The sequence below is a fragment of the Paramacrobiotus metropolitanus genome, unplaced genomic scaffold, assembly GCF_019649055.1.
Source record: "Paramacrobiotus metropolitanus isolate TYO unplaced genomic scaffold, Prichtersi_v1.0 Parri_scaffold0000019, whole genome shotgun sequence".
Taxonomy (NCBI): Eukaryota; Metazoa; Tardigrada; class Eutardigrada; order Parachela; family Macrobiotidae; genus Paramacrobiotus; species Paramacrobiotus metropolitanus.
In genome coordinates this window covers 372,611-395,377 of record NW_026570239.1, presented here as the reverse complement: position 1 = coordinate 395,377, position 22,767 = coordinate 372,611, and the positions used below count along the sequence as shown (strand labels likewise).

The 22,767-nt window shown below is 43.0% G+C and overlaps 3 protein-coding genes across 4 annotated transcripts; all 3 read right to left on the bottom strand.

Annotated features, from left to right (window-relative positions):
- Positions 1–255: 255 nt before the first annotated feature.
- Positions 256–2,035, bottom strand: LOC129586021 (uncharacterized). Its single transcript, XM_055478999.1, has 3 exons — positions 1,092–2,035; positions 531–653; positions 256–345 (listed from the first exon to the last, which is right to left on the bottom strand). The coding sequence occupies exons 1-3, from the start codon at positions 2,013–2,015 to the stop codon at positions 256–258; spliced, it is 1,137 nt and encodes a 378-aa protein (XP_055334974.1). The 5' UTR covers positions 2,016–2,035.
- Positions 2,036–3,632: 1,597 nt separating this feature from the next.
- On the bottom strand, positions 3,633–7,118 carry LOC129586076 (uncharacterized). 2 transcript variants are annotated; one of them, XM_055479077.1, is made up of 7 exons: positions 6,291–7,118; positions 6,061–6,201; positions 4,416–6,010; positions 4,138–4,341; positions 4,004–4,083; positions 3,813–3,945; positions 3,633–3,728 (listed from the first exon to the last, which is right to left on the bottom strand). In XM_055479077.1, the coding sequence occupies exons 1-4, from the start codon at positions 6,405–6,407 to the stop codon at positions 4,185–4,187; spliced, it is 2,010 nt and encodes a 669-aa protein (XP_055335052.1). In that variant the 5' UTR covers positions 6,408–7,118; the 3' UTR covers positions 3,633–3,728; positions 3,813–3,945; positions 4,004–4,083; positions 4,138–4,184. The 2 variants fall into 2 exon arrangements, with proteins under 2 accessions (XP_055335052.1, XP_055335051.1); XM_055479076.1 differs by having other exon boundaries at positions 3,715–3,945.
- A 12,709-nt stretch (positions 7,119–19,827) lies between these two features.
- Positions 19,828–21,352, bottom strand: LOC129586038 (uncharacterized). Its single transcript, XM_055479022.1, has one exon. It carries the CDS (start codon positions 21,251–21,253, stop codon positions 20,108–20,110), a length of 1,146 nt encoding a protein of 381 aa, XP_055334997.1. The 5' UTR covers positions 21,254–21,352; the 3' UTR covers positions 19,828–20,107.
- Between the last annotated feature and the right edge of the window lie 1,415 nt (positions 21,353–22,767).

Below are 22,767 nucleotides of genomic sequence, written 5' to 3'. Positions count from 1 at the left end.
ATCAGCAATTTGCAGATTGGACAAATCCCTAAGGTAGTCTTCATTGGCTTTGTGGACAGCGAAGACTTTCACGAAGCGCAAAAGAAAAATCCTTTCAACTTTCAACACTTCAACGTTACGCAAATCAGCGTCGAAGTGGACGGCCAGAGTTATCCAACCAAACCGTACACTGCCGATTTCGACCGCAAGTTGTCTCTGGAGTGCTACGACGGGTTGTTGGACACTTTGGGACTTCGTCCCAGCTTGCAAGGCGGCTTACCGTTTAACCGGACCCAATATAACGACGGCTATACCATTTTCGGTTTTGACCTGACTCCAGGACATACCGGCCGTGGACCATTGACCCTGATAAAGCAAGGAAACCTTAGTGTCTCCGTGTCTTTCGGGAAACCACTGAAAAGCACCATTATGATGGTGTGTATGCTGGTCTACGACAGCATTATTGAAATCAACCAGCACCGTCAACTGATCGCGGACTTTACAACATGAATACGCAAGCAATTACCTAGGCACTCCATGGAAATTCTCACACCACTGCGGTATTTCGTGGGGTCTACGCCAGCAATCAAGTTCCAACGAGCCTGACACCTTTTCCAGGAGCGTGTGTGGTGAATACGGACCCAGCTGACCAGGAAGGTGAGCACTGGATCGCCCTGTACCAGGAACAACCCGGTAAAATGGAGGTATTTGACTCTTACGGAAAAGCATTGGAAAGCTATTCACAGTATTTCCAACCACTGGTGGCAGCCAATGAAATCACTCTACAAAATGAACAGTTTCAGTCTGAATTTAGCACTGTTTGTGGACAATACTGTTTGTTTTTTATTCTACGACGTTGTAGTGGTGAATCGTACACTAATATTGTGCATTTGTTTACGGATAGCCGAATAAGCAACGACAAAATGGTGTGTCAGTATGTTAATTCTTTTTTTGACATCCATACTACCATGGTGGACGGAGCTTTGCTCCGACAGATGTGCAAACGTTTATTAAAATGAAAACTAAAACAATATCCGGTTTTTTTCGTTTGTCGTACAATTAGATAAAACAGTAGGAAATCAGCAATTATTAGCGGTAATAATTCCACCCACATTCTCACGAAGCTGATCTTCGTGTTTCTTCAAAAATCCAGCCACGTCCAGGTCCAGAGCCTGCTCAACACTGAGCTTATCCAGTCCGAACAGTATACCATGCACCATACGCAATTCTAAGAACCGCTCCACAGCACCGTTCCATTCACCGTCGGATGGTCGATAGTTTTCTTCGTGGCACTGATTAATAGTACCATCATCCAGCTGCTTGACTAATGGCGCTAAAGCCTCAGCAACGTTCTCGCACAGCATAGGGTATTCTAGTCCTTCTTTGACCGGCTCGTGGACCCCCTGTTCATTCTGGATTTTCACCATGTCTTTGAACAGCTGCAGGTCTTTCATGAGGTCCTTCAACCCGTCATAGTAGCGTTCACCAAAAGAAACACCGTAGCGGGTGGGGATCATATCCCCTCCCTTTACTTCAAAACGTCGAATGGTCGCCACGTTGGTGCCATTGAAACGACTCCAACCAAAATACATGTTCCTGTCCAAAAGGTACAACGGGGTCAGCCGACCGGTTTCAGCGGCACTGGCACGGGCCGTTTCATCCATGTCAGCTTTCTCAGTCAGCATGAGCGCGGCCAAACGGAGAAAACCGATCTTGGACAGCGAAACGTTCTTCCCGTAGCTGGCTTTCCAGGAATTGTTCGGCTGCTCTTTCCATTCACCGAAAACCACATGAATCGTACTGATCTTTCCGTCGGTGCTAGGTCCCACATACACGAACTTGTCGTTTCCCAAGCGGTAGACCGGCTTTCCCAATTGTGCAAAAACAAATCGCGGATGCGCAGATATCGTTGCTGGTAAACTGTGGGGCTTGCTCTTCTTAGCTTCCGGCTTTCCACCCTCCTCTTGACCTTTTCGTTTGGGCTTGGTCGCAGGGGTCTGCGGTCGTTTGGATGCAAACAGGTCCATAAATTCCATGTTGATGTAGATTATATTTTAACAAGAGGTAAACAGAACAACTTGCTAAGAAACTACCGGTTACATCGCTTTTTATAGCGCTCTTCAGTGCTCACCTAGTGGATTATCGATATCGGTGATCCGTGCACTGGATCACCGAATTGAGTGATCGCTTGTATGATAGGGATCACTGAACTCGGTGATCCCTTGTACGATATGGATCACTGAACTCGGTGATCCCTTGTACGATAGGGATCACTGAACTCGATGATCTCTTGTACGGTAGGGATTACTGAACTCGGTGATCCCTTGTACGATAGGCATCACTGAACTCAGTGATCCCATGTACGATAGGGATCACTGAACTCGGTGATCCCATGTACGATAGGGATCACTGAACTCGGTGATCCCTTGTACGATTGGGATCACTGAACTCGGTGATCCCTTGTACGATATGGATCACCGACTTCAGTGATCCTCTTCTTAGTACAAATACGCGGTTTTCAGTACATTCGCGTACTTGACTCTAACCACAGTATTGTACGTTATCAGTTAACTGGAATTTAGACCAGTATTGCGGTAGAGGAAATGGCAGTACCATGCATACTGGATACCGATTGGTTCGTTATCAATGACACCAAGTACATCAAACAGCTGGCTTTCTACTGTCGGGACAAAGATGAACAAAACCTGTACACCTTCTCCCTTCCACGATTCGCCAGCAAGCACATCCCCGCGCTGAAAAGTCAAGCTCGACACTCGCACGGTCTCTTGTGGCATACAGAAGGAAAGTACCGACACAATCAGGTAACGTGTGCCTTGGAGGACATTTTTCAAAGAATCGGACGACTCAGCCAAGTGCGATTTTTTGCCAAAGGCCTTGAGAAGTGCCGACTGCTTGAGCAGTTTCTACCGGAAGTGAGAAACCTCGAATCTCTGGGCTGTCCACCATATCATAAACTCACCTCGCTCCCTGTGTTGACCATCCGCAAAGCTGTTCGGTTCGCATTGTGGTATCACTGTGATGCCCAGAATCACCAATGTTGTTGCCGTTGCGGACTTAAACACTACCCTGGATCTTTGGAAAACTGAAAAACTTCTACCAATGGCGCAGTATATTCCTCAACGGTTTTCTGGACTACTGATTCGTGTTCTCCAACCAGTCAAAGCACACTGCCAATTATATCGCAATGGCAAAATCACTGTAAATGGAGAGCGATCCGAAGAACAAGCGAAGGAAATACTGGAGTTGTTTGTTGGAATGCTAAGGAGGTTCGGATTTCCATGCGTTATTACCGGGTACCGAATTGTTAATATTGTAGCTAACCACACATTTCCTGAACGTGTTCATATTGAGAAATTTAGCGAGTACTTTAAACTTGAGTATACACCGGAATTGTTTAGCGGTCTTGCCGTTAAACTTTGTGTTGGTCGTGCTGTTTTGTTTCCATCTGGTAAATGTAACTTTCTAGGTTTGAAGTCTTATACTGATTTGTCAGCTGCTGTGGAACAGATTGAAACCATGATCAAAAAGTTTAATAAATTCATAACAACTTGAAACCGTACGGAAGTGTATTGTACTCATTATCCACAATACGACGTTTGTCATACGTCACTTGAAACCGTTTTTGCATGCTTGCGCTACAAATTGTTAAATCCTTCTTTACGCGCTTCAGAATGTCGGGATACTGTATATCAACTTTATCACGGTTCTCCAACATTTCCAGCATTTTACTAAAATTAATTTGCTCACTAGTTTGGCCATTCAAAGTGAATCCTTTTACTTTCACCACAGTATCACCATAATTAGTAACGTACGCGTAAGTCTTGGCTCCCAAACTGATGAACTGCACAATATGCTGTCCTGGTTTTAATTCATTGGTAAGTTCGCCAAGGAAGCAGCCCGTTGGGGGGTCAACCAATCCGGGTTTCGTCACAAAGAAAATTGAATCTGTTTTTTGAAAAGCAGAATAAAAAAAGCGGATAACAAAACCATAGTTATATTGTACCTGTATCAAAGTACAACAACTGATCCCCGACCATGTCCATAAATTTGTACAAATGGAGTCGTGCCCAGCAAGTTGTAAACCTGTAAATTGCACCCAATGGTAAAACCGAAACAAATGAAAGTAATAATTCTTACGCCGCTAAGATGACATTGGTGTTCGGATTACGATCCACGAAACCGCTTTATTTGGTGTATGTCAACTGCACAACATCCTCCGAGAACATGTCCCAAGAATGCACGTGATACTTTCCAGACAACAACATGTCGTAAAACTTTTCCGGTTCGGTAATATAGGCAGTGCTGAGTTTGTTTTCTTGCATTCCCAGACGTCCCCAGAAACTATAAAAAGGAAAGATAATGTAATACTTGTGAATTTTCATAATTTGATGCCTGTGTATTTTGTATAAACTAACCTGTTTAAACACAGTTTCGACAGTGAACGCAGTCCAGCATTTGGAGTAATTTTATCATAATCCAGTTCAACCTTCTCATGCTGTTTAAAATCCTGAATGTATTGCTGTTTTTCATCTTCGGTGTGGACGTGAGCAGGCCAACCGCTTGCTTCCGTTTTGATCTTCAAAAACTGGTTGATATACTTTTCAAAAAGACGGTCCTCGTACTGCTCAAAATGCCAGACTTCGTGAATCTTTTGAACTACATATCCGCGCTTCACAGCTTTGTTTATTTCCGGTGTACACCAGGCTCCCGTTAAAGCGCGCTCTTCATCGGTGTGCTGACACTTGATGTTTTGGTACTTGTCCACACATGTCCGGCACAAAGGAAACGTTAACTTACCACCCGAGCGATATGGTAGTACTGGCAATTTCAAGTCCCCAGGTGGAAGCACTTGACACAAGGCAATACCAAAATAATTTCCAATATCTTCAAAATCTTTGGTAATTATTGTGGGGTGACCAATGGGGTATCGTTTGTTTTTGTTGACGTACGGGTATTCGCTGTTGACGTCATAATAACTTATTGTTTCGTCACCGGATATCTGGTGGAAAAGCTTGACGGCATTTGTACGACCACCGTAGAATGCATCTCGTGGATCCAGAGGAGCAATAAACGAAAGTTTCTGAACAAACGATCGCAGTTCGGGATCCGACTTTACCTGATCTGCAAATTCATGTTCCCATATTGTGGTCACACCGTATCCCTGGCTGCGAATATACTTCTCCCGTTCCAGAGTTTCGTTGTATATTTCCGACATTGGAATGTTCCGGAAAGGATGTATGGTTTCAGGAGCTTCACACTGAGGGCACCCGTGGTACCAACAGCCGTAAAATTCGTAAACATGATTGATATCGGCGCGGTATCCGTCAACGAAAAACGGTCCAATCTGGTGTTCAGATCCAGTCAGTGCCGATTCCAAAATGCACTCCTCTTCTTTTTCTATCCACGCTAACCATTTCTTTGCGATTTCTGACTGATTCCGATTTCTTGCATGTAAACGTTGTGGAAGAAGGCCAATCTGTTCTGGTTTAAGAATAAAAGACTTCCAATACCGATTACATACACCAGCAATCGTCATAGCTGAAACAAAAGGGCACAATCCGTTGCTGATTTCTTGGAATAGACGGCGGAACTGTTGGCAGCACGTGCGTAATACTGTCACATCCATGCGACAATACTCTTCAATCTCTTTCCGGAAGTCGAAAAGGTAACCTTTTTCTTTCGCTTCCGTAGCATACCAAGACATAAATGACTCCTTCGCCTTTCTGTTCATACATGAAAATCCGTACTCTTCTGGCTGCGGAAAAGGAAGAATCTTGTCCCAGTTTTCTCTACGATTGAATCGGTGCGGAAATGTGCCTTTTCCAATATCCCGAATGCCGAAGGTTGCTGGCCATTTTGCAAGGCTTTGCGGATTGTAGTTGAAGCTGTCCCGGAAGCGAATACTGAATTCCGACACATCCATTTGCAGAATCTTTCCACCGTTCATAATAACTTTTGGGACTATTCCGTTTTCCAGTAACCAACGCAAAATAAAATAGCCATCAAATCCCTAAAACCGAATGTGTTAACTCAACCGTAATCTTTCGGAAATGATGTTACCTTGAAATTATGGGCGATGATGTAGTGATCTCTGTGTCGCTCATTGAATAAAAACGTACACAGTTGGTCAGTAACGTTACCGCCTAAAGGACTACCTTCTTCCGGAAAAATCCATTCGTGTCCTTCGTCGTCCTGCACAACCTAATAGAAAAAATACAAATGAACTGTGTTAAAATTGAATTGTGAATTGTAACGAATTGTGAATGTTTTTTAAATTTAGCTGCACTTACCGCAAGGTTAGGCACCAGTTCGCTGTTTTCTGACACATATGTCTCCAAATCAAAATACAGAAAGCTAGCACTCTTGTGCTCTTCTAGTTCCTCTTCGGTTACTTTGTGAGGCTTCATAAAACATTTATGAGACTCGGGTAGTTCGTGGACCTTGCACGTTTGACAATATACTTCTCCGTATTGATGTTGATCGGTACCTTTGCGATTCCTGTTTGATACCACACGAAGGCACTGCTGGCAAATAAAAATTGTCTGGCAAATGCTTTTCCGTTGCTTCTGTGTGGGGGTAGAGGCAACCTTATGCTCGGCGAAACAACCGGAATCAAAAAATTTGCGATGGCAGTCTGGGCACTGGATGATGTTTCTTCTATCCACCTCACATTCGGAACGCAAGCATGAGTGGCAAATTGATTCACAACGATGATCAGCTCTTTCATTGAAGCCTTTGTTGCAAGCGTAACACCAATAGCTGTTTTGAAAAAATGCTGGCAACGAATTGAGTAAGTCAAAGTGATGATTGTGATGCAGCAAAACTATGCGTTTATTCTGCTGAGGTCCACTTTAAACTATCCTGTTGGCATGGTCAACACTCACAATGATAATTTGGTACGTTGCAAGCGCTTGCTGGAAAAATGGAACATCCGTTATTGTGTACTCTCTTTCGTCCAGTCCAGCATTTTGTATCAAGTCCTTTGCTTCTTTCGTTTGAAGCTTTCCTCCGCGTCGTATTTTTCGGCACAGCAGTTTGTCACCGTCAGCATAAGCCTTTCCAACAACTAAAGCTCTAGCAAGACAAATCGAATCGGAATTCGTTATCGTTATGACGGATCTCATTCTTTGGAGCCTCTTTTTCAGTAATATAGGAACGTCACGGACACAGCTGCCTCTAGGAATTTCAGTGTGTTGCACCAGTACTTCAAAGTGTTTGTCCATGCTGAATTCTTCGTAAGAGTTGAGCACCCTTGCTACTTCCGCCATCCATCGGCGCACCGTAAGTTGTGATCTTTGTATCGGTGGTGTCCAAATTGGGTAGTTCAGAGACTTTGAATCGATTCGCACTCGCACCATCTCTTCAGGATGCACACCTTCTAACACATAGTCCAATACATGTTGCAATATCAACGTCAGAGCCATCGGAACTATTGCAAAAGGAAGGGTTTCCAAATCGAAAGCCTGAAAATATTATCTTACCATTCGCAAATAATTTCAGACTTGTTCTAAAGATTTGAAAAACGTAGCTGCGGTTTACCTTGATTGAAGAACATTTCGAATGCAAACCAAATTTTTTCTAAATTTTTGAGCCGGCTCCTTCGATGTGGATATGATCAATAATATTTTCGAAGGCGGCATCCAATGAATCTGCGTAAATTCTTTTTTTTTGTTATCTTTAACTCAGTGTTTTATGTGTTCAACAACATTATCAAAACGCAAATGCACGGATTTTAAAAATAAATATTTTTTAAAAATAATCAGGTACTTGAGATTATTTTTCAGAAATTTACCTGTTTCCGTATTCGCTTGGTCATTTGATGTTGCTGCTTCAGTCTCTTCCCGTTGTCGCTTCGAGGTTTCTGGTTCTTCTTCCTGCCGTTGTCGCTTCCTCCAGAAATCCATAATACGATAACAGCGAACCGATTTGCACAAATTTAACCTGTGCGATTGATGAGCCAAAAAATTTACTTAGAATGTGGCGAAATAAGTTTAGACTGAAATTCAGTATGAAAATCTACCTGCTTTATATACTTAGAGGGATCACCGATCTCGATCATCTTACGTATGTACTGTTGCTACGGCGTCGTACGTACACGGTTATGTGTTATGCCAGAGGAATCACCGAACTCGATGATCCATCCAAAGTTCAATGATCCCGCAGGGATCACCGATTCCGGTGATCCTTCATACTGTTGCTACGGTGTTGTACGTACGTGATTGACCGCTGCACTTACATGGATCACCGATTCCGATAATCTCGTACTTGCAAGGGTCATCAAAACCAGGAAAGATTACCAATAACGGTGATCCGTGTTGTACAAGGGATCACTGAACTTGGTAATCCATGTCATACAAGGGATCACTGAAATCAGTGATCCATGTCGTACAGGTGAAAAAAATAGGGAAGCCAAGATCGAACAGTGGTCGTGGTCGTTTGGAACATGTGTCACCGCAATAGCATACTTACCCGACCACAGATCAAGCTTCCTTTTTTTCCTTTTTTGTTTTTGTCACTCAAAAATTAAAAGTAATGCACTAATCAGTATGTCATTTTCACAGTGCCATCTAACGAAACGATATTTAGTCTGCAATTTCATGACGTATTTTAACAAAATCACATATTAAAAAAACATTCCACTCGTTAAAATTCCTCCCGGTCAAAAAACACGCCGTTAATTATCCCCTAGGGCAGAAACACACAGACCGTTAATTATCCCCTAGGGCCTAAAATTTGGACCCCCCGGATAAAAAAAACTGGTTCATATAGACCGGTATACTACTTAGTCTTTAGAATAACTGCCTCCGTATAAATAAACACCTGACAAATTAACAGCCTTTTTGGCGGGTGGTAGCTATATGAACAACCACGACCGACTGAAATAAATGCATTTCAGTGCACTGGCACAATATTTCCGAACATTTTTGCGCTGTGATTACTAATTATTATAAACTTCATTCGTCGGGATCAGCTGCGCTCTCATGCGCTCGCGCTGCGCTCTCAATGTATTTACTTATTACGTGATGTAATTACTTATTAATGTTATTACTTATTACGGTACTTTAAATCGAGCCTTGAATACGGGGACATACATTGCTAACTATGCGCGTCGCGTGAACTCCTGTATTGTTACCGCCAGAATATGTGGTTGCCCACATATTCTGGCGGTAACCACGTAGGACGCCCATTTCCGCTGGGCTTTTCTCTTTTTTGTTTATCTCAACGGCGGGTCAGATATAACCACCCATACCCATACAGTCCTGACCGCCCAAACTTTTTCTATCTACCAGAACGAATCAGTTGTTCGAACGACGAAAACCAAACCAAAAGGTTCAGCTTTGATTGGATTTTCTCGTAGACGCCTATGCTAACAATAGAACAATATGACCTTTCAAATATTAGGTAAGACCTTTACAGCATTTCGTTAAACGACTGGGATGAATACGTGGTTCTGACTGAATGAAAATTTTACCGGAAACTTACGTATGTCATCGTTTTTATTACAGCAAAAACGCAACGGTCGGATTTCATGGAGCAGTGTAAGATTGGGAGTGTCTTTAAGCCATCAACTCCGGTCATACCTCTTGAATCGACCCATATACGGAAAAACAATAAGCGGCAACCACTTTCCGGAACGAAGCTGTTCTTTCTTGACGATGGCGCCACAGACAATAATGCAACTTTTTATTGATTTAACAGCAATTTCAAAATGAAATAAAACTTCCATTATGCGTATTGTCCGTTCAGATCAAATACGTAGCAAAAAACCACATTCATTTATCTAAAGATTACTTAACAGTGTACTGTTGCTACGGTGTTTTACGTACGTGATTGACCGCTGCACTTACATGGATCACCGATTCCGATAATCTCGTACTTGCAAGGGTCATCAAAACCAGGAAAGATTACCAATAACGGTGATCCGTGTCGTACATGGGATCACTGAACTCAGTGATCCGTGTTGTACAAGGGATCACTGAACTCAGTGATCCGTGTTGTACAAGGGATCACTGAACTCGGTGATCCATGTCATACAAGGGATCACTGATTTTACAAGGGATCACTGATTTCAGTGATCCATGTCGTACAAGTGAAAAAAATAGGGAAGCCAAGATCGAACAGTGGTCGTGGTCGTTCGGAACATGTGTCACCGCAATAGCATACTTACCCGACCACAGATCAAGCTTCCTTTTTTTCCTTTTTTGTTTTTGTCACTCAAAAATTAAAAGTAATGCACTAATCAGTATGTCATTTTCACAGTGCCATCTAACGAAACGATATTTAGTCTGTTATTTCATGACGTATTTTAACAAAATCACATATTAAAAAAACATTCCACTCGTTAAAATTCCTCCCGGTCAAAAAACACGCCGTTAATTATCCCCTAGGGCAGAAACACACAGACCGTTAATTATCCCCTAGGGCCTAAAATTTGGACCCCCCGGATAAAAAAAACTGGTTCATATAGACCGGTATACTACTTAGTCTTTAGAATAACTGCCTCCGTATAAATAAACACCTGCCATACTTACATAACGAGGAACCTATAGCAGCACAAAAGAACAGGACAGGGTATTATCCCTATAAAAGTAGAAACTCATTACCGATTTACTTATGTAGTTGTCTTTACTTACATGCGTCTAGTCTCCCGGCATTAAAACCCAAAACCTCCGAAGTACAGTTAACATAGAAATAAATTTTTAAACAAAATTTTGATTAAGTTTTCCAAAAGAAAATGGAGTAAATGGGAAAGCATGGAGAGACTAAACTTTGAAGGAAAATGTCATGTTCTTTCTGCAACTTTACATAGCTTACTTTCCTATATCGCAACAAGGTAAATTGTAACGGAACATCATGTCATAACAACAACCATCGGGGACACAGAACGGAGGAAAATAACAGCATCATTGACGATCGTGCTGAGATCGACCGGCAAGCAAGAACGACTAACGTGCACTGACAGAAAACAAGTTATTCGGGCGTGGTAGACTCCAGTCTTTATTAGATTTGTTTAGGAAAATAACATAAGAGCAAAGCAGAGAAATAATTTTTAAATTTTTAAACAGCTGATCCGTTTGGTACATCTTCGCTGTTTGCCGGATAGTGGTGGCTATTTTGTTGGTGCTTGCCAAGGCAGTACGGGCAACCATTCCCCTTGAACCAGTAGTCGGTCTGCCATCCGGCACTGGTTAGTTGTTCTACCAGGGAGGCGTAACGGCTGCGCTTTCTGGACTCCGCTTTGGCAAACCCTTGTACCGTTTCAAAGGGAATGGTTACCTCAGCAAAAATGATACGCTTCTCCCCGCGGTTAACACAACACAGGTCAGGGCACAGAGAGGTAGGAAGAACATCAAAAGGGACTGTATTATTATGACTATCGTAGTTCCCCGAATTTAGGTCAGACAGAATTTCCCATTTATTTTTATCAGCCACACGGGTGAGAAATCGAAAGATTGCCTGGACAATGCTATTATGGCGCCAGGTGTAGCGATGGCTGTTTAGAGACACGGAACAGTTATTGAGGATATGACAGAGAGTTCCTTTATCAGTCCCACACAAGTCACACTTCGCTGAGACAATTTTGCCCCATTTAAGTAAATTAGTAAAGGAAGGTGAAATGTTAAGAGCCGATTAAATCATAAAAGTTACAACATTCTCAGACAAATCGTGAAGCACTGATTTCCACGGTGCATCTACAATCTCGGCTTTCACAATCTCCTGCCACGCTCCCTGCTGTATCAACCCCTCTATCCGAGTCTCTCTCGATGCCGATATATGCTGCTTCACTTTCTTGTTAACCAACTTTCTGATTGCTGATTTGTTTACCCCCCGCTGCCTACCGGCTTCAATAGAAGATTGGACTATGTCCACAACAGCCTCATAATTAGAGCACGCCGAAGCTAAGCAATCACTTGCAATCTGTGTAACAACAACATCGTTAGAGCACAGCGCGTCTGCCGCAAAGGAGGCGTGTGCTTGTTGATACACAGACTTCAGAGATTTTACGCTCATCCCCCCGTTACATAAAAGAAATCACAGTTGGCAGACACATTAATATTTAACCATTTCTTCAAATGCTTATTAACCAGCGCTTCCAATGAGTTAACTACCGATTCAGACAAGTCGTGCATAGTAAACACAAACCGCATGCACGATACAATGTAATCGTTATAAATTCTGAATTTATTCACGGCACGCAGTTTAAGGTGATCTACTCGTTGTAACAAAGATTCCAGGCTCACGTACACCAAATTTCCACTGCCAGCCGACTGATTTTTATTAAATACGTGCACACCAAGAAATTTCATCGGATCGGTCGACTCATTTTTATTAAATACGTCATACGTGCACACCAAGAAATTTCATCGGATCGGTCGACTCATTTTTATTAAATACGTCATACGTGCACACCAAGAAATTTCATCGGATCGGTCGAAATGTATGAAATTTTTTCACCGCTAATCACGAACGCTGTTTGACAGGAAATACCTTCCGAAAGAGAAAAGCAACGACACTTGTCTGCATTATTGTTATCTGCTGCTTGTCGGGGAAATTATTATTAGCGTATTAAGAATTTCTTCACGTCCTTGTGAAACGTGTAATGAATAAACTTTCCATGGAGTCAATGCAACAGGGACGCTAAAATCAGGATAAGAAATACCGTCACTATGTTGACAATCCTGAATCAGTGGATTGATATTTATGTAATTGCAGTCTATCCACATTTAATAACGGAGAATGCCGGCGATTAATTCAGAATATGTTGTAAGCGCTCGTACGTAATAACGCAACGTTGTTCATATTGTCTTTTATTATGTACATATCCGCACGTTTGCTTGGAAAAGAGGGATGTGCCTGGCCTGGGATGTAACGTGCGTCGACACAATGGCCCTTTCCCATCTTCAGTTTACGTCGGTTACGGCAGGTGCTGCTGCTGCTCAAGCGGAAGAAAGGAAGTCCCAACTGTATGCCTATCTGCAAGGGCGCTACATTTTTTCTCCGATCGCCTTTGAGACGATGGGTCCTTGGGGCCCGTCGGCTATCGCCATTGTCAACAAGTTGGGCAAAAGACTGCAGCAGCATACCGGAGAGCGTCGATCGCATGAATTTCTGCGTCAACGGCTATCGCTGGAAATTCAGCGCGGAAATGCAGCATCTATCCTTGGCACTATAGACGGAGAGGATAGCTTAAACGAAGTTTTGCTGTTGTGAAAATTGTAATTTGTTTAGTTTTCTTCCACCTGATTTGTCCATTGGTTATTAATAAAGAGTTTACACATATCCGCACTACAGATATACAGACATCGATACACCTCTTCTTCTTAAAGCACGTACAATCGTAAGAGGGACTGGGACATTGATGTCGGTGTTGTGTATTTGCTTACGTGTCACTCATGTCGGCTCATCGCTAACTCGGTTACGATGCAACCAAATTTCTTTCAGGCCTAATATAGTAGGTTTTCGTGCAAACAGAAATGCAAACATGTTGCTTCAGTATAAAATGTAATGGTGTCCAACTATGCCTGACATGCGACACGGGTACCGTTGCTTGGAATTCAGATTAACACTGTATGTTCTTTATTGGGCAAAAGGCCATCAACATTACAAAATATGCATTCGCGTAATACTACGTAAAATGATTTGAATTTAAACGTTAAAGAAACAACCAAAATCGTTAGCGCCGTCTGGCCGTTTAGGTCGCATATTCATAGTGCCCAGAACAGCAGCAGCATTTCCTTTAACAACTGCCAGACTAAATCTCTGCTTTAAAAATGCAGTAGAGCGGGGTTCTGTCATGTCGCGAATCTTTCTGCCAGCGAAACGAATAAGCTCCGCGAATGCCGAACCAAATGCGCCAAATGTCTCGACTGCCAGGGGGTAAAGCAGGTAACCCATTCCCTCCACAAAGCCACTTTTACGGTGTTTGCTGTCTTCGGCCAGATGTGCAACACTACCGGAGGCTCTTGCGCTTGCCCGCACATGCGATGCAGCTACCGTGTCCCAACATGTAGCATCCCATACGAGCGCTTTACCGTCACGTACAGGCAGGAGAGTCATCCCATCTGGCCGCGTGTTATCTTTGCCTGATAGTCCCAACGGCTCCCTTTGACATGGATACCCCGCATGTTCCAGAGCCTGCTTTGTTACAGCGTTAAGCTCGACAATCGACATGCCTTGACCATCTGCCTCTGCTGCTGGAACACGATAGGACGTGGTGACCGTTTGTTTCCACATGGCTAAGACTTAAGTAATACATTGAATGGACACATAGATGATTTTTCGTCTTCCATTAATGAAGGCCATGGAATCACAGGCTGTTTTCGGTAAGATACTAGCGAGCAAAGAAAATAAAATCCTTTCCATTATCCCCGAGCGCTAATGTTGTACATCCGTCTGTTTTTCAAGGACGTGTGTTTGCAAACACCGCGAAAGACCCACGTAACCAGGGCGGCGACTTCGCTGTACTTAAATGGCTTTCGAGCTGCTCTTGTACTGAACTTGTCAAAAGTGAGCGTCATTAGCTTGCCGTTGCAACAATTCTGAAAAAACGATTTATCACAAGCTTTCAGCAACGACTTGCATCGTATGTTACCTTTACAAAGTTACAATTTACGACATATATTAGCACTTTTTCTCGATTTGTTAATCATTTCTTGAATTTTATATAAAAATGAACTAGTTTGGAGACGTTCAAGCAGATCGCTAGAGTGTCGCATTTCGCAAGCAAAAACAATAACGTGGTCGATTTTGTAAAACTTTAACTCGTATTATCATACAGTATATGTTATAATCTTTTATTTCTCAATATGTACAGTAACGAGCACCACTCAGTATAATACAATCAAATGAAGAACTTGTCCCAGTTAACATGAGAAGGGACTGTGCATAATATGCTCATAGCGTTACCTCGCATAATCTCCAAACTTAAACGTTGAAACAAAAAACACGTGGAACGACTCTCGCCTGTTCTCATAAACAGTTTCTTACCGATCTCTTTCAACAAAACAATTGTGCCATTACAGTATATGTAGTATTCTGAATTGTTCACACCGCGACATCTTATCAGCAATTTCGCTGCTAGATGTTTCGTTTTAAATGATGAAAAGTATATAACTAATAGCAGTAACTAGTTACTAATCATTACGGTACAGGGATAGATTATGGCAATAATCCTAGTATTATTGTGCACACGTGCTGACGTGTATTGCAGTGTGTCTTATTGTTTGTATGTCTGTAGTATTAAATGATGTCTAGTATCTAGCGGTTAGAGCTCTCTCTAGTAACAATATGACCTGATTCGTGGATGATGTAACTAGAATGCCCATCGGGCAGCCGACCGTATATAAGCGATGAATTGGTGAGTGGTCAGCGCATTTGGCGCTCAGTAGTTTCAGCATTTTGATTTCCGTCATGATGCAAAAGAAGAGGAATTTTCGTTAAATGATTTTCAACAACGTAATATTTACAGCGCCCAGCATTTTCATGCCGGCAACCGTCGACACCAAAATAAGGCGTAAGTCAACAGTTTTTCGCGGACGCAGCGGTTCGGACACGAACTTTTTTAAATTTGCCTGCTGTTATGCCTTCCAAGAAGGCAATTGTCCCCGATCCTACACTGCCTGCTCATTCAACCATGTTTGTGGGGAGTTTGGTAAGCGCGTACACAGTTTTCGAGAACACCGAGACACCGGCAACGCCGGCTCCGGTGGTGGCGACCGTGCTTGAATCTGGGCCTTGAATCTCTCCTCACAAGGCGTTAAAGACGCTGATTTTATTCTTAGTGGTATCCGGGAATGATTTTGCGTTGTTTCTGATGTGAATGCAATCGGACCAGCCGACTGCAAAAATTACCCTAGCGCTCTCAGTGAGGAAGCAAAACTTGCGCTCGACCAGCTCTTTTGTGAGGAGTTGGAAGTGGGTCGCAATAAGCTGCAGAGAGACAAACCCCTTCGTATCAGAGATTAAAATAGTAGAAATTTAATAATACACACTCCCCCCACACCCCCAGGGGGGCTGCCCCTGGGACCTCGGGGCGCTGGGTGGGTTAAGTTGAACTTCTAATTAAGCAGCTGTGGATAAAGAATATTTTCGCGCGAAGCCGACGAGCTGTTTTCATGAAAGACGTATGAAAAACTATTTTGCTGGAGTTTTAGTTTGTGCCCAGTTTCATTTACTAACGGTAATAAAACAACGAGTACATATCTTCAACATGCGTCTAACACACATACATGAATTTGCAGGTAAATACCGATTCTCGTAAAATGAACCGGTTATTGCTGTTAATAATGAAGGTTGTTTTAAATCAGATTTCTGCTTAAGGTACAGAAAACCTGACCCATGTTCTAAATTTCAAGTAGGACCGTCGCGAATTATTACCGGAGAGAGGAATTTTTAAGGAATATTTAGTGCACGATTACCACTGTATCCGTTAAATGACGTTTAATAATACCAATTTCGCGCGAAGCGCGAAGCCGACGGCAGATTTTGCCCTAAAAAATTAAGAAATTCTATTAAAAATACAAATTTTAATTCAAATTTTATATTCGACAGACCCCACTAACGTTTTTTCAACGGATTTCAACTTTTTTAATCTTGCACATTCGAGAAGTTATTAATACACAGAACACATTTAATAATACACAAACTGTGTAATAACACACAATATTTTAATCTATGCTTCGTATTCATGCGATAGGTGCTGTCCCTAAAAAACAAACAGGATCCGTTCGGCCTATAACTATCTGCAGCCGAAATCATAATAATTCGTTGAATTCGTTCATCCAAGCAGAGCCTTTTTGTTTTGAGTTTCTTAATGATGCGTTGCAATTAGCATCACATTGCTGCTATTTCGCAGCGGTCGACATCAAAGCAGCTTAGCGCTCCGTACCGGTTCATCCGACACAGTGGCAGTTACAAGGGTTTCGCTGGCCCTTTAAAGGCAAACCTGAAAATTTTAATGTCGACCGTTGTCTAGGCTTTGGCTTGGCCAATGCACCGCGATATTTCAGAAAATATTGCGAGCACTGGCGACAATAATGCGAAATCGCGAATTCCTTGTAATTTACTACCTTGAAGATTTTCTTCTTATAGGAAAAACCTATGAGCTGTGTGTGTAACGCTACCCTTCTTTTTTTCTTGAATTTATTTACAAGACTCGGTTACTGCGCAAAATGGGAGAAAGTAGTCGGAGCAAGTCGAGAAAAGTCATGCAACCGCAAAGTATATAAGTAAAAAGGATCTTCGGGTGCTTGTCGGGCATATGTCGTTTGCCTCCAAGGCAGTCGGCGCCCGCACTTCACCAGAATTTTCGTTGATTTCTTGTGCATTATTGATAAGCCGTGGCATAAAATAAAGGTTTATGCGCTGCGAGCAGTCTTCGTGGATTAGTTTTGCTGCCGGCTTTAGCGGTCTCTGTCCGCGCCCGCTGGGTGTCCCTCGGACAGTTATTACTGTCTGCACCGATGCATCCTTTTCGGGATTCGCTGCGGTAGTGGGGAGCACCTGCCTTGCCGGCACTTGGCGGTCAACAAGTTCGAATAAGCCTATTGGCTTTGAACAAAACTGGCTGCTACCGCCGTACGTGCACGCATCGCTCGAACGATATATCAACTTTTTAGAGCTGATAGCCGCCTGTATTCCGCTCTTGGTTTTCGCTTCATATTTTGACGGCGCCAAAGTTGTCGTTTTTTCAGATAATACGCAAACCGTGACATTTCTGAACAAAGGTACAACAAAAAATATAGAGGCGCTGAAAATGGCTTAAGCTCATATTTGCCGCAAGCAACGGTCACAGCTTCCGAGTGGCCGCTACGCAATCGTTGGGCGTTAAGAACGTATTGGCGGATGCAATGAGCAGATTAACCGAGACCCCGCAACACGCCTCGCGTTTCTTTGAATATTTTAAAATTAGTTTTCCAGGCCCCAGTTTACCGTCTTGTGCTTGTTGCATTCTCTCAACTGCGCCGTAAGCTGTCCGAGCTGTTCTTCCCAATGGAGAGCGTTCGTGGCCCTTTGCGAGCGGTATAAGTTCCGCGCTCTTCCTGCTAAGGAGGAGACTGTTGCACTTCACGTTGCTGAGTTATCCAGAAAATTAGCGTCTGCTACAGTTGCTATAGTTTCTAGTTTTGGTTCATTCCATACGCTAAATAATTTTCCTCCTCCGGATTTAAATCACTTTTTAGTAAAGCAAGCTCTGACCGACTTGCAACGCATTCGAACTGAGCTACCGAATAAGCGGGATCCGCTTATGCCGGCGGATTTATAAAAAATCTACGGTAACTTCAGTTCGGAGGAGAAAAAATAACGACGCGGTTTCTGGACAGCTACGGTAGTTGGGTTTTTCTCCCTACTGCGCAGCTCAAATTCTCGAATTTGTTTATAAGCGATGCGGGTTGTCACCTTCTCGCAGGCGATGTGCAGTTTACGCAGGATAGCGCCCTGCTGTCGGTTCGGGTTTTGAATACTGACTGGGTTTTGAATATTGATTTCAACAGAAAACAATAACTTTATCAGTCTTTAAATTTGATAAGAAAAACTCTATGCGCCCTGTAAGGGCGCTTGGAAAGCTGTTAAAGTCAGCTGACAGACAGCCGCAAGACGCGCTGTTTTCGAATATTGATTCCGACCGTTTGATACCGATGTGTTCTTGCCTTTACAACACGTTATTATCCGCCGCCGCCTCCGATGCCGGCATTTCTTCCTCCCGCATATCCGCCCATTCGTTACGCAGCGGCGCCGCAACATATGCAGCATCCGTGGGGATTCCACTCAATCGCTGAAAGCCCAGGGACATTGGCGCAGCGATTGCTACCAGCGGTACATTCAACGGGAACGCCAATGCCGGCTGGAGTTCTGCCACGCCATCCACGACGCACTTCAGTAAACCTTAAGGGCGGTTTTTTGTCTCCCCCGTGTTTACTTTTTCTGGGGTTTTGGAGGTTGTTTTCCCCTTGCGGTTGTGTTCAATGAGAAATAAGTATGCCCTTTTTAGTTGTTGTGTCGCACCGGAAACAATAATCTGCAACATTATCTGAATTATTTGTACTACATCCTGAAGATATCCTAGACAATGCATGCCGGACAACTATGAAATCCAAAGAAGTAAATTTTTTAGCGCACGTTTTCAGATAATTTCAGTTATAATCAGATTAGCTGATACCAGCATTCCAGAAGAAACAGCTAAAACAACTGTCGTGAATTCACAGACTGTTAAGAAAATTACTGGGACATACTTACTGTAAGCACAATTCAAAAAGATGCACTTTTCAGTATCATTTTCTGTATAGCATCGCACAACTGCAGATATAACTTCGACATTGAACTCCTAAACAGATTTGCACAATGTCAGTGCAAAAGCATGGTTAGATTACTTCCATATATATGGAAGTATAACTGTATTTGGGTGTTGTTATAGTAAACGACATTAAAAGGAAAACGACATTAAACGAAGTTGTTTGATCTGATTCCGAATGGTGTTTTGCATATAGGTATGTTTGTAAAACAGTCCCATATTATGTCTCGCGCTACTGCCTCATTTCAAATGACAATGGCTAGGCACGCTACGCCTCGTATACGCGCGGCACGCCTGATTGTGCGGTTGTCAATTGCAGATGGACTAGGTGCATCCAAGTACTGCATGCCAGCCGGTAATAGTGTTTTTGTTCTTTACGGAATATACCGAGTAGAAACGAAACGGTTGTTGCAGCTTTGTGGTCATCTGTGTTAAAGCTTGGTGTGTACGGCACCTATATGCAATAATTAATGTCAAATCGTGGCAATGGCGTTAAGGTTTTGGGTTACTCGGCGACCATGTTTATAATAAACATGCCTCCGCGTAATACTTTATTGCATAAAGACGCATCTGCACTAACCGGTAAAAATACTACCACAGATGTACTTATTGCTATTCGTTATCTTGAACTGTGAACTGTGTCATGCATGCAACTGCTTATGAAAATTAAAGTTGCTACTGCTGCTTACAATTGCAAACAAGTTCAAACGACCGCTGTTGCATAGCAAATATCGGCAAATAATACGAGTACTAATCGATAGTCCTGGAAGGAACACAGTGAAGAGCACCGCAATTTAAGTTAAATGTATTCTTGACTCAAGAGAAGTCTTGCAACGTGGCTTCATTCATGAATTTCAGTCTGTCGCGTGCGTACTTCTTCTCGTAAACGTAGATCAGGCGAAACAAACCATCGACAACAGATGACCGATTTTCTGGAGTAACCAGGAACTGATTTTGATTTCTGAAGGCGTTCATCAAGACTTTAAAGGGCAGAACACCTCCGGCGTGACGTTTTCTAACCAAATGGTCAATATCATCGTGATGGGTAACTGGCTCTCCAAGTTTGATATCCCTAATTACCTTGTAGGCCGTCAAGTCATAAGCTTCGTGCAAATCGCTCTCTGGGGTAATTTTCCGAATTCTACCAGTATCGGTAAGGGTAATTATCACCTTTCCACCTTGGGGAGGCTCGACTTTTTTCCAAAACTCACCGGACATAATGGCGATCATGGGAACCATTACTCCCCAAGACGCCAGCGCAGTAAAGGCCTGTTGTACGCGATCGTTTCCAAAAATGATCAAGTCTTTCGGAATCCCATCGTAGATCATGAGAACAAATAACTTCAGCACCTCTTCCGGTGTCCATCCGCGCAGACCAATGGTGTCGGTGAAGCCGTTATAATGAAGAAGCTGCGCTGTTCCGTCGCTATATGTCTTTGTTGGCTTGGCACCTTTCTTGAGCAGCCACAGAAATGTGGACTTACCGGTGCCTTTTGGTCCCAACAGCAGTAGCGAATCGGTTTGGCGAATTTTCAAGTTGAGCCCGTTGACAAAGTCCATTTTCGCTGCGAGGTCACGCACCGGTTTTTCCAGCTGCTCCTTCATCGATCTCATTTCAGCTTCTGTCTTTTTAATGTTGCTCGTCAAATCGTTTATGCGCTCCTTGTAGTATGCAAGTTCCGCTTTGCGATCTTTTTCCGCTTGCTGATGCTCGGCCCGAAGTTTGGATAGGGCTTCACTATCTGCTCTGGCACTTCGTAATTGCTTTTCGTACTCCTCACGTTCTTTCTCACGCTGTTTCTGATGCTCTTGCTCTTTGGCGTCCATAGCAGTCTTTTTTATGGAATCTACATCAATCGGCGCTGCAGAGGCAACCGACCCCGAATTTCTCGTTAGGATTCCTGCCAAAGCGCCGAGCGCAGTGACTGCTAGGGGCGCGATTACCGATGCTACTGCGCCCATTACAGGGTTGTTAACAATACAGAACGAAAATGCGATATGTGAACCGTGGTAAAATATTATGCTTGATTGCACTGATACTAACACACACGGCTTTCGAAGAGTTGGGCTTTATATACCGTGTACCATCTAGATGGTAACCAGTCATGTTAACAATTCCATGTAGCTCATATCTTGTGGCGCACCTATCAAGTTAAGCTTAGTCAGTGACTTAATTCTATTCTGCGCAACATCTTATCAGGATGCGTCAGTTTTAATAGCCGCTTATTCTCGTTCGTAAGAACACGAACGCTACGATCTCCACCCGCAACCACGAAAAATAGGGGTGACAACGCGATAAATGATAATTTATACACCCGCTCCCCTATTTTCAGTGTTTCGAAGGTTCTGCGATAGTTAACGAAAACCTATGGAATCGCACGCCGCAGTTGTACAGATGCGGTAGCACACAACAACGCAGCTGCTCCTGTGTGCTGTTGTATGATACGGTTGAATCGATCTTTTAACCTTCAGTTAAATCACTATTGAGTTTTTTTTTTATCTACAGTTCAGATTTATTTCGTGCCTGATTTTTTGCAGAGTAACTATGGCATCGGTTTTAAGAGTGAATGCACTCGAAATAATCAAACTGTTCACTTCATTGTACCAAAGTAAAACTGAACTGGCCGAGTTAGGTTGAACCCATTAATGGAACCATGCGTGTCCCCAGGCGCCGTAGTCCGTACCATGGCGAAACTGCTTTATAAATAAGTATCTGGAAATCTGACAAGGCATTCTCTTTTAACCTCGATCTATCCCGATCTACAGCGCTCTTTCCCGCAGCCAGGTTGTTTTGCTAAAACCACCGCCGCGGCCGTATGTTGCGCGAAAACACAGCATCCAAAACAGTGACTGCCAAATGTGGGTATCAAAAAGCCAATTTATAATTATTGAGTGTCTGTAAATTAGGTTTTAATGGGGACCATAGTGTCATCCTAAATATTACTAGGAAATGATTGTTTTCAGCTACTGCATGTTATAAAGTGGAGTTGACATTCGTGATACCCGGAAAATACAGTACATGCCTACTACATTCACTCTACCCAGTGCTTATCTTATCGAACAACAAAAGATAGTTTAACTGTCGAAAAAATTAATTTGAAGCTAGCACATGCTTTTTTAGAACAAATTAACAGATTATAGTAGAAATTTATAGAAATGGTTTTAGTTAAACAGTAGAAATGTTAGCAAGTACTAGCACTGTATATGGGAATGAACCGCATTTCCTATCCGATCACTTTCTTTGCCCATGTCAGCTTGATCGTTGCCGGCTTCCGCATGTCGTAATGTCAGGTGATAGTATTTAATTCGACCATCTTAAGGAGGCAGACCGGAAATGAAAATCGACCTTTCTTCCCCGCCCTGAACACCACCGCTCATTGCTGATCGAGTGATCAGCGGCCAGTAGTGCGACCGTATGATTTTATACTCACAAGGATCCGTTACTGTGAGACATAACGAAATGGCGTTGGCTCTTA

Excerpts from the sequence above, each read along its gene's own strand:
- LOC129586038 (XM_055479022.1), bottom strand. The coding sequence starts at position 21,253 with ATGGGCGCAGTAGCATCGGTAATCGCGCCCCTAGCAGTCACTGCGCTC.
- LOC129586076 (XM_055479077.1), bottom strand. The coding sequence starts at position 6,407 with ATGAAGCCTCACAAAGTAACCGAAGAGGAACTAGAAGAGCACAAGAGT. Across the intron at positions 6,011-6,060 it reads TCATCGCCCATAATTTCAAG|GGATTTGATGGCTATTTTAT; the intron begins GTAACATCATTT and ends ATTCGGTTTTAG. Across the intron at positions 4,342-4,415 it reads TCGAAACTGTGTTTAAACAG|TTTCTGGGGACGTCTGGGAA; the intron begins GTTAGTTTATAC and ends TCCTTTTTATAG.
- LOC129586021 (XM_055478999.1), bottom strand. The coding sequence starts at position 2,015 with ATGGAATTTATGGACCTGTTTGCATCCAAACGACCGCAGACCCCTGCG. Across the intron at positions 654-1,091 it reads AAGATCAGCTTCGTGAGAAT|GGCGATCCAGTGCTCACCTT; the intron begins GTGGGTGGAATT and ends TTCCTGGTACAG. Across the intron at positions 346-530 it reads CCACGAAATACCGCAGTGGT|GGTCAATGGTCCACGGCCGG; the intron begins GTGAGAATTTCC and ends TTGCTTTATCAG.